This window comes from Pteropus medius, unplaced genomic scaffold (assembly GCF_902729225.1).
Source record: "Pteropus medius unplaced genomic scaffold, Ma_sr-lr_union100, whole genome shotgun sequence".
Taxonomy (NCBI): Eukaryota; Metazoa; Chordata; class Mammalia; order Chiroptera; family Pteropodidae; genus Pteropus; species Pteropus medius.
Window position 1 is genome coordinate 7,793,199 of NW_024346667.1, and position 17,365 is coordinate 7,810,563.

Sequence of the window (17,365 nt, forward strand, 5' to 3'; positions counted from 1 at the left end):
TTATATAGTCTACTGTTAACTTCAGCGTGTTTTTAAGAGGCAGTTTTTTATAGCAAATTTGTCATCCAAGCCTTATGCTTACAGCATGAATGAGCCATGTTGAAAACATATGCTGGTATGCAAATACCCTGTGCACATGTATGTGCATACTCTTATGGCAAGTGCGCATGCATATAGGTGTATATTCCCACTGTTGTATAATTTAAAGGATTTTTTTTCCTTACTAGAAATTCTCATGAAGGATATTTCCTGGGAGTAGATAATCTTGCCTCTGCCCAGTTCTGCATAGAATCTTGAAGAAAGCTACACATCATGAGGAAAAGTAGCTGACTTCTGATATTATGTATGACAGCTCTTGTTAAAATATAAAAATTAAGTCTGTATATTCATTTGCATGAATGTCCCTAAGGACAAACCATGCTTAACTCAGTATTATTATAGGAGATCCAATCCAGTAATTGTTTATAAATATTTGCATGTAGGAAATTGAGAAATGTTTTAAAATTTAATGGAGTTCCTTTAAAGTATTTTAGAAATTATTAAAGGGTTAAATAAACTTAGAGTAATTATGTAGTTGAATATTTAAACTAAATTAGATATTAATGCATCAAAACTTGATAGATACTATGGAAGTAGGTATTTCAACTAAAGTAAGGTTCTACAAATATCTTGATTAAATGTCGAGGGAATAGAAAAAATTATTTTAAATATTGGAATAGGAAATTCTTATTACAGTAAATCATCTTTCAGTCTTGTTAATAATCTTTATAAAATGTAAGAGTCCATGCTCCTGCCTTCGTAAGTAGAAAATTAATTGCAAGTTATTCACGGAGTTTGTCCTCAGAGCATTTAGATAACAGTATTGTAACAGCTGTGAGAGAGTAGGGAAAACAGTCGAATGTGGATCGTTCATACAATAAACTCTAGAAGTTGTTTTTAGGCATGATATTGTTTATTTTTTTGTTTTGTAGAATAGATAATCTAGTTTTCTATAATTTGCATCTTTATTCTGTAGATTCAGAAAGAAATCATCATTCAAGTCTTTCTGATGAGCTGGGCTTTTACTACATGTTTAGGCCTATTAGGTTGATTACTACTGAACCTAAACCTCTTCTAGAATTCTTTAAAAATATAGTGTGAATTGGTATTTTTCTAAAGTATGTTTATTATCATAATAAATTTGATTTAGTAATCGAATTAAAATTTTAACATTTTCTTTCATTATTATGGAAATTATTAACTTAGCGTTATTTGACCTCAAATTGTGCTTCCTTGTTGCACAAATTTTCAGATTAAAATTGTTTCATACTCTCATAAGATTTTATTAAACATTCTTTAGATTGCATGTTGATTTTTATACATTTTTGAAAATTATTTTTAAATTTATAAACATTCAAATTCATTCTTTTGGTTTAAAGTTCCAGTAGTTTGGGCTCTACATACGGTTACGTAACGACCACCACAATTAAGATACATCTTCTCCCACCTCAGCCTCTCAGCTACCACTGATCTGTTCTTCATCTCTATAATTCTTCCTTTTCCAGGATCTCGTATAAGTGGAATTATATATTATGTCAATCTTTGGTTTTGATGTTTTAGGATTTTTAAGTTTGTTGTCTTTCCATATTATGTCATTTTTAAAAAGCATTGCATATTAATACTTGTAAAGTAAAGCTAACTTCACTTTTATATAAGACTAATAGTTAAAATAATTCTTACATTCATGGTTCTTTAAAATTACAGTTTTTCACATACATAATATTGTTTCAGCCTCACAATAATCCTGTGAGATAGAACAGGTGCCCTTATCCCCATTTTTCAGATGAAAATTTTGTTCAGATTTGTGTAGATAATGGTCACAGAACTGGGCATAGGAGCCAGCTCTTCTGACTTCAAATGTAGCATTTTTTTGTAGTTGTACCATGTCATCTCATATAGCTGTTACCTGTCAATCATTGGTTAATTTGGGAAACACTAATTTATAACACTAAGTGCCTAGTACATCTGCCATGTTACATTAGACTTAATAATAAACTAGATAACATCTCTTCTCTTTCCAAAAACCTTCCACTTTACTGTTTTTTGAAATATGTATGTGTATGTTTTTGTATATAAAACATTTCATAAGAAGTAGCCTTATTTGGAACTTTATTTTAATGAGACTGACTTGGCTTGCACAATAATATATTTACACTTGCCAGAAAAGTTGTGAAAAAAATCTCAAATGCTAGTCCTAGTATCTTTCTTACTGTCATGTATACAAACAAACACTCATGCTAGTTTTATGTAAAATAATTTCATTTAGGGTATGTGTTTATGTTTTTATGGCAGTAGGAATATCAAACATATTCTAATTTTGGGAGAGAAGCAAAGGAAAAATTGTATGATTAATAATATATAATGGTAAAGCTATCACAAATGTTGAATTCATAATATATAATGGTAAAGCTATCACAAATGTTGAATTCAATTATATTTTAGCACATAAGCTCCCCCCACCTAAAAAAAAATCCTCCTCTTATTAGGTTTGGGGAGGGGGAAGGGAAGAAACACGGTTGTAACAGGAAATTCTTTTAACATAAATCATGTTTTCGGGACACAACTAGAACAGCAGAGGCAACAATAAAACCTTCCCTCAGCAGTGGGAATTATTTTCAGGCCACATTTTAGATTCAGTGGTGCAGAGTCCTGAGCTTGAATTTTTTTTTTATTTGTAGCACAGCTGTCAAATAAAACATTAACTAGAAAATTTGTTCTGTCAAAAAAGGGATATTCTAGTGCTTGTGGTAATATTTGATATTAGTGTGTGGAGAGGTGGACCGGTATTAAAGGAAACAAAAAATAAAGGTTGAGGAACACTTATGAGATTATCAGAAAATAATTTACCAAAAGAGCAGCAAGTATTTATATGCTGTGATTTATTTAGGAGGAGTGAACCTCAACCTCACAGCGATAACAAATATTGCCGAAGGAGGCTGCCAGAACAGGAAAAAGTAAACTTAAAAAAATAATGTTTTCCACAGTTGCGCCCAAAGTATAAATTGTAGAGAATGAATTAATTTGTATTAAAATATGAAACCCTTTAGATGGTAAGTATTTAAATGTCTCTCCCTCCTTTCAATCTTCCTAGATGCCCAGTCTAAATTTGTTCTACCTTATTACTCTCACTGATCTTACTTTGTACTTTTATTTTGTAATACTTAGCACCATTCCTAATTATATATCTGTTTGTTTAATATCTGTTTGCCCAACAGATAGTAAATATTGTGGCGACAGGGACCATGTCTATTTGCCATGTCTGTTTACCACTGTGTAGATGTAAGAAGGCCTCATGCTTGGTATTTAGGTGCTCAGTAAATGTTTGTTGAATGGAAAATAATTGTGATAACTTTTGGGGCAAAAATTAGAGTACAAGGAAATTTTTGTCAAAAAAAGAAACCACAGTGACTGTGTATACATTTTCCAGACACAGACATTCTAGATACAGTGTGATAACTTATGATTAATTAATGATTTAACTAATTAATAAATGATCTTTGATAATTTTGCACTATATTTAATCCATCCCACTTTTACAGATAAATCTTTCCACTTTGCCCTCACATCAGTTGGAAATTAAGCAAGTTACCTACCAAGTGAATGTCTGCTCTTTTCCAAGCCTTCTGGTGCACATGAAGCACTCTGGGCCATAAACCTTACTCACATATCTAGTTATTATTTCGCTCATTCTCACTCCAAAAACCTACTGAGCTGATGGGTATCAAATCTTAAATAGGCTTACTCTAAATAACCTAGTTTACATGCTGTCAGCATTTAGATGCAGGTAGAGTCAGAAGTCACCGTACATACTCTGTGATGAAAAACAATCACAATATGGCGGTTCCATTTCCTTCAGTAGTTAACTTGCTGATTCAACCTTTATTTTTCTAATTTGTAATAAGAGTGCATCTAATTTTTGTCTTATCTTTAATAACCTGCCTCTAATTTAACCCCACTCGTTTTAGCAGTAAACCTCACCGCTTTGTTAACTGCATGTAAATTGGAAATGAAGTTATTACATTTTTATATTTAATTTTCCTTTTTTCATTTTTATTCTAGAAAGTCTCGAATTCTTACCGTATTTATTGATATTGCTAATTTCTAAAGTGAAACATTTTGAAGTCAGTTTATAAGGCTGAGGAAGTTCAGTGAACATTTTTAACATTTTGCAGTTAAAACACCTGCTTTGACTAAAGTCTTTATTCACAGGAGGGAAAATGTGCTTTATTAATTTTGCAATTTGAGATTGAAATGAAATCTGGTTTTAAAGTTACTAATAGTCGTCTCCTTGCAAGAATGAAAACATTGTATTTTACTTTCCATCTGATTTAGATAAAGTATATTTCAGTATTCTATTTCTAAATTTATAGCATTTATAATAAGCTTTGGGTTTATTAAAATTAAAAATTAAAATAATATAAATGTTTAGTTATTATCTTGAAAAATCAAATACACTTAGATGCCAATACTTAATTGAGAACTTAAGCTTTTGCATAGGTTATGATGTGTTACAAGTTAAACACAGAAACTTTTTAGGCATATTAATTTTTTTTCAGCCTCATCATTTTTTTCCTTGAACATTTGAATTATATTTTTTATGACCCCACTGCAACACTTACCAAAAAAAAGAAACTTATGATTAATATTAAAAGTGGACATTCTATGACATTCATTTTTAGAGTCTATGGACATTTCAAAGAAAAATGTTAGCTAGAAACTATAAGGATGGAATGAAAGGGCTGTTACAGATATTTAATTCTTTGGACAAGTTTACATGAATTATAAACACCATATTTGATTAAATAAAGATTCTAAAAGGTGGGGTTTTACTTTTTTTCTGACACTATTATGTGAACAATTCATCCTGTGTCTGAAGCCCTAAATACATATAGTAAGTTTACTGAGTGCCTCTCTGCCACCTCCAGGCGTTACCATTAGATAAACTGCCATAATCTTAATTTCATCATCACCCCCCCCAGGGAGTTTTCTTCAGACAATTAAGACAAAAAAGGAATGACCTGGCTCAGATTGCAATCACAATGTATTATTAGTCCTTTTCATGTAATTCTGATTTAAAAAAAAAAACAAAACAGGAGCTTTCCAAAGTGACTTATATTTTCCTTATATAGATCACTTAAAAAGGAGAAGAAAAAATATATTAAATCTTTACTAATTCAGAGAAGTCTGAATTATAGAGTTCTTACAGAAAGGCAACTAAATTTTGCTTCGTTTTGTGTAACTTAAGAAAATGTTGAAACTGTTCCAAATAAGGGTTGTCCTGTGCCTGCTTACATCAGTAGATGGGATTGACTTGTGATTTACAGTAGCCATATATGATGAGATGGTGTTCTGGTCTTTAAATACTGTTATTTGAGTTGAAATTGTATTTGCCTTTTAAAAACGTTATCACTATTCAATTGATTTTTTTTTGCATGTGTTACTATTCAAAGAAAACTTTGAAGTTGGACCAGAACAAATTTTATTGTAAGATCTGAATTATTAGAATATAAGTTAACACCGCTTTATTATAAGTTAAATGGTCACAGGAATTTTTTTTAAAAAATTTTAATGGCAGTTTTAAAGAAAATTGTTTTGTGTTTCAGGAAAATTGATCCAAGTGGTGTTCGGCCATTGGGATGTTGTCACTTGCCTCACTCGTTCTGAGTCATATATTGGGGGAAATTGCTACATTCTCTCAGGGTCACGTGATGCCACCCTTCTGCTCTGGTACTGGAATGGAAAAACCAGTGGGATTGGAGATAACCCAGGCAGTAAGTACAATTTATTTTGTAAGTAAACTTTTACAAATGATATGGCGAAAGTAAAACTGAATTATCGAGTAGTTTTAATTTCTTAGTTATAATTTAGGAAAAGTCTAGATAGCCTCACTATTGGACATTTTGTGACCAAATACAAGCACGAAATCTCATATTTCATGTTATAGGTTATTCTTATGATCTGAAAATGCTAGTTCTTCATTGGAAATGGCTGTCATCACATAAAATAGAGGTGTTTCATTCACAAACAATAAGATATAACATAAAAGAACAATCACATATTACCTTGTTTATTGAATTCATATTTTAAAAGAGCAAAAAATTATAATTTCATGAAAACAAATCAGTCTTTATAAAAAATATGCTTTCATTTACATATTAAAAGATAAAGCAGATCATAAAAGGACAATATGGAATATTCAAATTGGCTCTTGGTTTTTCAGATGGGAAATGAAAATGTTCACCAACAGCCTTAAACATCTTTATGAAACTATGCTGAAGGCAGTAAAACAAAAAATGTGTAACCGTTTAAAATTGTAATTCACAGAAGGCAAAAAAGGAAGCAGCTACCATTAAAACCAATCGCACACAGCTGCAGAAAAGAAATGACTTTAGAAAAACACATTAAAAAGTAGGAAAAAACAATTAAAGGGACCACCTGAAAAATGAGAATTTAATTAAAATGATTATGACAGCACTGAAGAGTTCCTGCAAGAATAGCTTTAGATTTTTACTTTATAAGGTAGAGCATTTTAACTGCTCTTAAATATTTACAGTTTCTTAATTTAAAGCAAGTTGCAATGTATTTGCTTAAGGAAGGATCATGTTATTCCTGGTTACTTTACCTGAATCCTATGGTATGTCCTGTCACTCAGTCCCAAATTATGAAACAGTCTGAATATGTTTAAATCTGTCGTGTTTTGGATTGACTTCTTAAAGTCGTGCTTATTAAATGTATAATATTTGTATGAAAGTGAAACATTTTTAAAAAATTTAGTTGAAAGCACAATTTTAAAAGAAGTATACGCAAAGTATTTTATCAAAGCTGTTTCTTCTTTGTTTATATTTTGTAAACAAAGTTTTATTCAGTGACTCTCTACTATAGGTAAACACAGTTTTTATTCGGTAACTCTACTATGTGTTTCTTATTTTAGTCAAAACATGGATAATTCCCTATACAAATATGAAAATATGAAAAATGACTTTAAGGCTGCAATGCTATGGATAATCTAGTCTGTGATCAGATCAAACTTTAGTGTTTGTTTTAGGGGGGGATAGCGGGTACATGTGTGTACTTCACATATTTACACAGAATGTCTATATATAATTATAAAATTTTCAAATATGTAAACTTCAGAGATTTTGTTTTTCACATTCTTTTGAAAAATACTTCACGTTCTTTTTATTATGGACTCTTACATTTTGTTCATTTTCCTTTCTGGCCTTTTAGGATGAGTGATTACTTTCAGTTTCTTTTTTTCTTATGTCTGTAAATTCAGTTATCGGGATTTGCTAAGTTACCTCAGACAAACCTAGATTTGACATAGATAATAAATATACCATTTCGTTATTTATCTGAAAATATTTAGGAAGAACTTTCTCTTGCCTTAAAATAGTGTTTCATGCACATATTGCAATCCAAACGCAAGAAAAAGAAATTTTTGTTTAACTAAATCATATTCTGTATATCATTGCCAGTGAGTATTCTGAGAAATAGCTCAAGGCTTATTAGCTACACTTATATGTAATTGTTGTTACATTTCACAGATTGCTCTAAATATATTTTAAAACTAGAAATACTCAGCTTTTCTAGGAGGGTAACACACACACACACACACACACATTTAAATACCTTATGAATCACTCTAGATAATTTTAACATGCACATCCTCTAAAAAAGTGAATCGAGTAGGCTTGATCAAGCTCTGGAGTTTGGAGTAACACAAATCTAAGTTCTAAGCTTTACTGTGGATCTTCTATCTTGTCTGCAAAATGAAAGCAACAATAATAAGTGACTTAACGTATTATCAGAAGCACTGGGTGCTTAGAGCAAATAAATCACCACACAAACACCATCTTGTTGGCATTAGAGTATATATTATAATGTTATATTTTTCATAAAGCACTTTGTCTCTACCCTCTCATTGTCTGCAGTGTGTTGGGCATTAACTCCTAGCAATGGAAAAAAAAATAAATAAAAGAATAACATAATATCTAATAAAAACTTTAGAAAATTGTAATGTATCTTGACAAAATTAAATTACCTTTCTCAAAGTGAACCCCATCCTCTCTGGCCCTTTTCTAATGTCTGATGTCCCAATTTAATTTTGCTTTAGCTTTGAAGGGTGAATCTGGGAGAAAGACAAATAGGCACTTTTTCATATAATGAAAATTTCCACACGTTAGAATAGAAAAATGAAAGAGCCAGTCTAAACTTTTTAAAGCAAAATGACAAAAAAAAAAACAAAGATATTTTTAACGTGTGTTTTAAACATTCATGCAAGCTGGTTTAGATTTTATAAGCTTGTGGCTCATAGATGGCTCCACGATGTAGTCGCTGAAATCAGAGCTTTTCAGATGGGGAATTTTATGCTATGCTTATTCCTATACTATACCCCTTGGATGTAGCATAAATGACCTTTAAGAAATGGCCAGGCTTTTATATATGTAAATATATAAAGATGATAGCTTTATTACTGTTTTTTTAAATCAGGTTATCCAGTAATAATATGCGCATTGCTAGGGCAAAATCAGGCTAATTCTAACTGGATGAAATCTATATACAGTATAACTCGGGGCTTATAAAAGGATGCACATGTTCTATGAAATCTGCCTAGATTACACGGCAAAAGGCTTGTTTTCTTGTATAACAGATAGGTTTTCATCTTTGGCTCTGTTGTCTTGTGAGAGTTATCTCCTGCGGAATGCAATTTTCTCAATGAGAAGAAACTTAAGGTATGATTCCATGTACTTGTAAATTTTTTAAAATAACATAACTAAGAACATTTCAACAAAAGCTATTTTCTGCATGGAAGTACATATATCTCTGTTTTAGAACTGAATCTTGTACACCAAAATGCTTTTCCTAAAATACTCATTTTTCCTTCAGAAAAAGGCTATCCAGACTGTACATTTCCAAATTCTGGAGAAAATGTTTCCCAGTGCATTCAATTGACATTTAAATACTTTGAAAACTTTGAAATGGTCTTATAAGCAAGATTAAATTTTACAAAATAGTTATTATTCACTATTTTAATATTATACTAATAGGTTATAAACTTACAATTAAATGCTTATTAAGTCTTTAAAAGTAAGTACTAAAGTATTTTTAGGTACCTGAGTAATTTTTTTTAAAGCCACAGTTGATTAGCTTTAGAAGCAAACGGCCGCTGACTGCGAGGGTGCTGCATAGATTTGTGTGCATGGTATTTCAGGAAAGTGGTTTTCCATTCTCACATTCTGGTTTTGATTTGATTGAAAGGTGGCATTTTTTTTCCCTCTTTGCAATCAGACATGCTAATCTATGTCAGCTTTCTCCTTTATGGGAATGGCGTCTACTGAAAAAAAAAGAAAAAAAAAACTAAGTTTTTTTCATAACACCAGGATTCTGTTCTTTAAGAATATTTCAGCACCGTTAATTAGAAAGAAGGTTTTATTAACCATAAGGCTCGCACTAACAGCCCACAGAGCTGTTTTTTAAAGTACTGTATGCCATAGCTGCCCTGCTTTTTTTCTCTGTCTAAAACTTCATTTTGTTATACTCTCATCAATCACGTAAGTCATTACCGTAAATCCTACTGTTGTTAATTTTACTAGTATCACCCTAATGAGACATTCCTGCTATAATTAAAAATGAATTCTAACTTTAAGGCATTCTAAATTTTTTTTTAATGAATTTAGAATGATCTTGCCATATGACCATAAATACCACTGATATACATAGACTACTCATCAAGTCCCTAAGAAAAGTAGTATTGTAATATGTCCAGGTGTGAATTATTTACTGATTGCCCCTGCGCACTTGTCTTATGCATATGTATATTTTGGTGTACATATTTAGGAATTATGTTCTTTTTATCCTAAAGCCTAACGTGTTTTTGTGAAGAGCCTGATAAATCCTTATTCTTTGTCTTGCCAAAATAAGGCGGATGTAACACAAACAGTAATACTTTCTGTAAGTATGTGTCCTAGAGCACCATCTGCTGGATGCATTCGGGGACTTAATGTTGGTAAATCTGAAAATCAGTACTTGATAAGACAGGTGTACTTTGTTTTTAATTGCCTGTGATGTATTATTTACAGGTCACAAATGTCAAGATATGTACATTTGAGTTGAACCATAAGAGTTTGTAAAAAAACATACACACACTTTCTTCCTTCCTTTGCCCCATACTAGCCTGGATTTGGAACGTTATAGTAAATATTTAAGGAAAAAATAAGCAAAATATATGTCTAATGACAAAAGGATCACAGTCTGTTATGAGATAAATTCTTCCCTTATTGATCGCAGGTCTTCAGCAAGCTCCAGCTGGAGAAAATTGTTTGGATGATATGTTAACTTTAGGTTCCTTGTGTTCCCTGGATTCTGAATATGAAACCAATGCTTTCCACAAGTAGCCTGTTTATACCTGGGGTATGACTCGATCTGATTCTTTATCAAGAACATGAGTTCTTGTATGTATCTCAAGAGCTTTCCCTGTGGCCCTATTTTTGGTGTGTACTGCTGTACTAACACTAAGACTGCCCTGTATTTTTTTTCTTCTTGAAGAATTCATCAACTAGGGTTTGAAACAATATGTTGGCAGTGTTCGAGTTCAGGTGACATTAAAACTACATCTATGAAATTCTCCAGAAGGTCCAGGATGTTTAGTGCTCCATGATGTAATGCAGGCCCTCAGGTTCCAGCAAAACAACTCTGTATTTACTGCTTGTAACTAATAGTCGATGTGGTAAAAGGAATTATATTCATATGGCAAATGAATACAACCTTAATGCGCACCATATGCAGAGTGGTGGGGTGATGTGCCAATATATCACATTTATTTACCTTGTTTAGTTGCAGAGAAAAATGACTATACCATTCAGCCCGTAGGCTATGGCCATATAAATATGAGAACAGAACTGATGATTTATGCCCTCAAACTGAAACTGAGCGTCTTCATATGTAGACTTTCATAGAACCACACCAAAGAAAGTTGTTTCTTTAGTACTTTATGCTCAGATAGGAAATTTAATTTCAGACAAGTGCTGGAATTAATCTAAGAAGGTACAACAGATTCCCTTTAGTCAACTAAGTATCGTTGTATAGGCTCTCAAAGAAAATTTTGAATGTCTTCTTTCAATAAATTGAGACTCAGTGTACTCAGATATACTCAAATTGTAAGCTACTCCCTCCCCCCTTTTTTAAGCCTAAAAGCAGGATTTTTCTGCTTTTAGAATATTGCATAAGAGTGTGTGTGTGTGACATTATTGTACAGCTATTAAGGATACATTTAATTAAGACCTCCAGGGAAAACATATTGGACTGACTTTACCACCTTCCCAAAAGTTAGTTTTGTTAGAGAGGTTCTATGACAGCTTTATGCATCTGTACCTGATATTGTACTTTAGGTATTCCTTAGAATTTATGAAAAGAGAGCCATTTTTATGTGAAATTAATTATTTAAATGCTTCTATTGATTTCTTTTACAAAGCAAGAATTGCCCTATCTTTTAAAGTATTTTTTTAACATTCAAATAGGTTCAGTCAGACTTTTGGATTTTGAAGAGTTTTTATATCAGATAAAAACCCTTAGAATTCTCACTGCCTCTCATGGCTTACGGCTTCATGACTGTTGAGCTTTTTTAGCTTTTATTCTTATTGTTTGTATCTTTCTACAACTGAGAGATTGCTTTGTTTCCTTGGGGTGAGTGGGGTCAGGATATTTTCTTTTTTTTTTTTTTAAATTGAGAACGTATAACTTTGCATTAGTTTCAGTAGTGCAACATAATGATCTGATACATGTATATATTCCAAAATGACCACCATAATAATATATCTAGTTGACATCCATATATCTAGCCAACAACACATAGTTACAAACTTTTTCTTATCATGAGAACTTTTAAGATCTACTCTCTTAGGAACTTTCAGCTATATCAACTATAGTCACCATGCTGTACATTACATCCCCAGGACTTGTTTTATAAGCAGAAATTTGTATCTTTTGACCACTTTCACCTGTTTCCCCGACACCTGCCTTTAGCAACCTCCAATAAGTGTGATCATACAGTATTTGTCTTTGTCTGACTGATCTCACTTAACATAATGCCCTCATGGTCCATTCACGTTGTCTCAAATGGCAGATTTCCTTTTTTTTTTTTTTAAATGGCTGGACAATATTCCATTGTATGTTATACACCACATTTTCTTTATCCATTCAGCCATCAATGGAGACTTAGGTTGTTTCCATGTCTTGGCTATTGTACCTAATTCTGCATTGAACATGGGGGTGCAGATATCTTTTCAAATAGTCTTTGTTTCCTTTGGATAAATACCCAGAGGTGGAATTGCTGGATCATACGGTAGTTCTATTTTTAATTTTTTGAGGAACCTCTGTCCTCTTTTCCACAGTGGCTGAACCAGTTTGCATTCCCACCAACAGTCCACAAGAGTTCTCTTTCCTCCACATCCTTGCAGCTACTTATCTCGTTTTTCTGATAATAGCCATTCTTACAAGTGTGAAGTAACATCTCATTGTGGTTTTGATTTGTGTTTCCCTGATGATTAAACACTTTTTCATGTACCTCTTGGCCATCTATATATCTTCTTTGGGAAAATGTCTATTCAGATCCTCTGCTCATTTTTTAATCAGACGATGATGATGATGATGATGATGATGATGATGATGATGATGGTGATTTGCTATTGAGTTGTATTAGTTCTTTATCTATTATGGATACTAACCCCTTATCAAATATATATGATCTGCAAATATTGTCTCCCATTCCGTAGGTTACTTATTTATTTCGTTGATGGTTTCCTTTGCTGTGTAGGAGCTTTTCTGTTCGATTTAGCCCCACTTGTTTATTTGTTGTTTTTCTTGCCTATGCTTTTGGTGTCAAATTCAGGATATTTCTAATAACTAAAGATGTGAAAACCCTTTATAGTTTTCACTAGTGCCTTACTTATGTATTTTTACAAAGGAACCTTAAAAATGTTAAAGAGGACATACTGATAATTTTATGTGACTTAAGTATTTAGGATAGATAAGATTCGTTTTTACTGTTCATAAAAATAATCTTACTGTTGCACATAAACAAATATGAATATGATTTCATTTCAGTAATGTCCTATCTGCATTTTTTATTGGAGGCAGAATTTTATAATCTTTATGTTACTGGACACCCATATGCAGCTGGAGGATCTATCAACGAATTAGGGCCAAAGACAAGTCCCTATAGGGGGAATTGAAAATGAAGTCTCAAGAAAGTAGGAAGAAAGAAGTACATTAGTTAAGTATGATAGGTCCACATCACGAAATACTGTACAGCCATCACCGTATTTAGATTTGTGATATTGACATTGAAGGATATGCTCTCTGTATTGTTAAACATAAAGATGAGCAAACTACATATCTATGTCTGTATGTATATACCTTGTATTCTAGATATATTTATGTCTGGAATGATAGCCAGAAAAATGTTAGCAATAGTTATTTATAGATAGTGGAATTTGGAGGCAGTTTTTCATTTTATTTATAAATTATCTTAATATGTTATAATAAACATGTATTACTTGGATAATCAAAGAAATAAAAATATTTTATTTGAGGGGAAAATGCCTAATTATCATAACGTATCTGTACTTCACTTCCTGCTCCAGGCTTCTAGATATTAGTAGTTGTATTAGAATTTATGTGAATCGTTAGGAAAGTCTAAGACAAGGAAGAAAGGGAGAAATCAAAGTATAATTTCTAGATATTAAGATATATTTTCTTTTTGACAAGAAATAATAATCTCTAGAGGATCATCTCTAATTGGCATTTATGCAGCATGTAATCAGATATACTTTTGCTGAAAGGAGTATCTACAACAGAGAGTGAAAATATTCATCATTCTACTCCTCCTCCTCCTCCTACCACTACTACAACAGCAACAACAGCAGCAGCAGCAGCAGCAGCAGCAACACGATGCTTGCTGAGTGCTCACTACATGCTGGGGACCAGTCTCAGCACTTTGCACAGTAGCTCATTAATCCGCAGAGTAGTCCCGTATGGTAATTACTATTATCTTTGTTTTTTAGCTGAGGCACGGAGAGATGATAAATAAGCCTTTACTTTCTACCTTGGACCTTGAAGATTCTAGATCTTACTAGAACTATGAGAACTTGCCCAAGGGAAGTCACATAGCTAGCAATGCTGGAGCCTGGATTCGGACTCAGGCACTCTAGACCAGAGGCCACATTCCTCACCAGACTGCTCTGCATTGTCGGTTTGATTTCATTGGACTATCAGCTGTAGAGAATTTGATGCATCCATGTCACTAGAACTCTTAGTATTTGCAAAGAACATTGTAGAGATAATTTTGTTATACTGAGTTCTTATGAAAGTATATATCATGATAGGATTTTTTATTTTTAAAATATTACCCATAGTAGGGTTACATTTTAAGTATATAATTATAGGTACATATACACAAACCCATTTTTTAGTGTAGCTTTAGGGGATGATTCCATTGTCATAAACCATATATCATATATAATAGGTGTAAATCATAGAGGAGGAGAAAGAATATAAACCAAGAACTTAAAATTGATTTTTTATGTCAACATTATCTTGTCTTGCATTAATAATTCTAATATTATTTACAAGAGAAAGCTACCAAAATTTACTATATAATGATTACCACGCCCTGACTGTAGTTGGCTTGTTTTCTGTAGTCTATATGTTTAACCAAATTAACATGTTTTTCACCAAAGAGACAATGATGAATGGAGTGGCAGGGAAGGGTTGGTGGACATAGAATGAATAAAACAAATTTCAAATAGTTTCTCCTTGCACAGTTAAACCATAGTGTTGTAATTCCCACTGACAAATGAGGGAGTTAATGGGACAGGTTTGGGAAACATTTAGCAGTTAACCTTATTTTTGCATCAGAAAAGTCCTTTCTTGATTTACCATTATGGTGAGCCAGAAGAGAAAGCTTAGTAATCAATTTTTGCATGAATTTTTTCTCTCAGTGAATGTTTTGTAGCAATCAAAATGTAATTAAAATGGAACAAAAGGCATGTGCAAAATAGAAGTATCCATCTTTAAGAAATGACTGGCATATAATGCATAATACTTAGATTTTTTTAAAAAATCTATACTTAGTAACTTAATTATGTATTTAGGTTCTTAAATTTATATTTTCTTCAAAATGAGTATTCTTTTATAATTATTTTTTTAACAAAGCCAGGTTTCATATTTTGTTTTACCTAACAGGTCAGATGGTATTATATTTTACTACTGTGAAAAATTATATGTTGTTTTTATCTGAGGACTTTATTTGATGTTACATATTCATTTTGCATAAAAATTCAGTCGTAATAAGTAGTTTGGATTTCTGTAATAAATAGCACAGCTTCTTTAACCTTTCCAGTTATATTTATAATTTGCAGGTTCATGGGAAGGTCAACAAAACCTGATCCAATGACCATTTAAAATCAAGTCATTTGTAAATACAGGCCATATTTAATTCCTCTCCTTGTTTCCACAGTGCATGGTACATAATATATACCCAATAAATGTGCAGTGAATGAACAAGTGAAGGAATGAATGAGTAAACAAATGGAAAATGTTAGCTTCTAGCCCGGGAGTCTTCTAAACTAAGTATTAACTGGAAGAATTTTATTGCTACAAAACTAAGTATAAGGAAATGTTGAACCACACTTTATTTCATAGTAGATGGTACGAAAAAAAATGGTGAATGAATGAAGGGGATTCTCTCTCTGCTAATAACATTTTAAGCTGCTGAAACTTCGCAGTGCATTTTAAGGTAATTTAGTTTTAATAAGACTGAGGAGATGCCAAAAATACCAAGAACTTTATTTTTTAAAATGTAACTCAAAGTTTGCCAGAAATATGTGTCAGGTCTATTTTTACCTGGATTATTAATCCCCTTTGCCTTAACGGAGAGAAAGGTCTTTTGAAGTATTTTTCTCATTGGATATTTATGAGCAGGGTACTAGAAAAATTATTGTTTCCTCATCTCTTTTTTTCAGGAATAACTTTTAAGTATTTCAGAGTCCATTTCATGGAGAAATACACTTAGTGTTTTGAGGGCACTAAAGAAACACATTTAATAAAAACATTTGTTATTCTGACTAATGGTGTAAAACATTTTACCTAATATTTTAAAAGGTCTAATATGAATACTAAATGGTATTGCGAAGATCTTGTGCTGCTTAAATGCAGGTTGGGTTGTTATAATAGTGTCTGTAAGTTAGTACTGATATTCATTCATTATTATGTATTGAGAAAAGCAAAACTGGTGTGTCCTGGTATTTGTGGTGGGATTTGGACTGTCTTTAATCTCCTTTGACTTGTTCATCTTTCTTTAAGGCCATCCATAAAGATGCACTGGGTATCCTTTTCAGCCTTCAGTGAGGATTTGCATCAGTAGTCATAAACCTGTTCTCCACACAAAGACACCCTTTCCTTTGAAGTAATTGCTCAAGCTTTTCAAAGCAGTCCAAGAGTCTATCCTCTTTCTCTTTTTATTTCGCTTTAAGATGGGTTTGAAGTGTAGCCCCTTAAACTAGCAGCAAGATAAATTTTTCTCTCAGTTTTATTGAAAACCATGACAATTTCTCAAGCACTAAGACTTTAAAAGGTTCTTAAGGGAATCTGTTCTGCTTTATGATCTAGCTTTTGGTAGATCCTACTGTCTCAGAAAGCAAAAGTAAAGACTTTTTGTATCCATTACCTACTGCAAATTTTTATCAAAGAATTAACCTGATATTTTTCAGAGGACTTTTTTTCCCTGCTCTTTATTTGGTTTAGAGACTTTAGCGAGAGCTGATGATAGCTGTGGGGTCTTTGAAAAAGTAGTACATGGCCAGTATTGTCTTCTTTGAGCTGATCCCCCGCTCCATAGGTATTAACTCCGTGGGCTGACAAGTTGTTGGGAAGGGCAGTGAGAATGAGCTGTATGGGTCCTAGATTTTGTTTCTAGGCTTTCCAAACAGAAGTATACACAGATATATAGGGGTTTTGCCTTTCCTTTCTGTGGGGGTTACTGCTTGGGCTCTATGATTCGGGATGATGTGTAATAATAGCTACAGAGAAATAGATTCTATGAACTGCATGACAGTCTGTGCTTTGCCTCCGATTATGCCCTCCACGTTTAGCAATTTCTTTCTAAGTGGTTCCCCAAATATCTGTAGAACTTACAGTTTGGACCTGTTGGGTTTGAATCTCATATAATTCTGTTCGCTATAGTGAAATATTAATATTTGAAACGGTTTGTGTTTATAAAAATTTAGCAAGTATTCTGAACAGATTTTTTGATGAGAAAATAAAAGGAATG

The 17,365-nt window shown here is 32.4% G+C and overlaps 1 protein-coding gene across 5 annotated transcripts in view; it reads left to right on the forward strand.

The window, feature by feature from the left end:
- Positions 1-17,365, forward strand: part of LRBA (LPS responsive beige-like anchor protein) — a 549,008-nt gene that overhangs the window by 515,739 nt on the left and 15,904 nt on the right. For all 5 annotated transcript variants that reach the window (XM_039875986.1, XM_039875985.1, XM_039875984.1 and 2 more), the window contains one exon: positions 5,643-5,810. In XM_039875986.1, the coding sequence (XP_039731920.1) occupies positions 5,643-5,810 (168 nt within the window). The remainder of the gene's footprint in view (positions 1-5,642; positions 5,811-17,365) is intronic.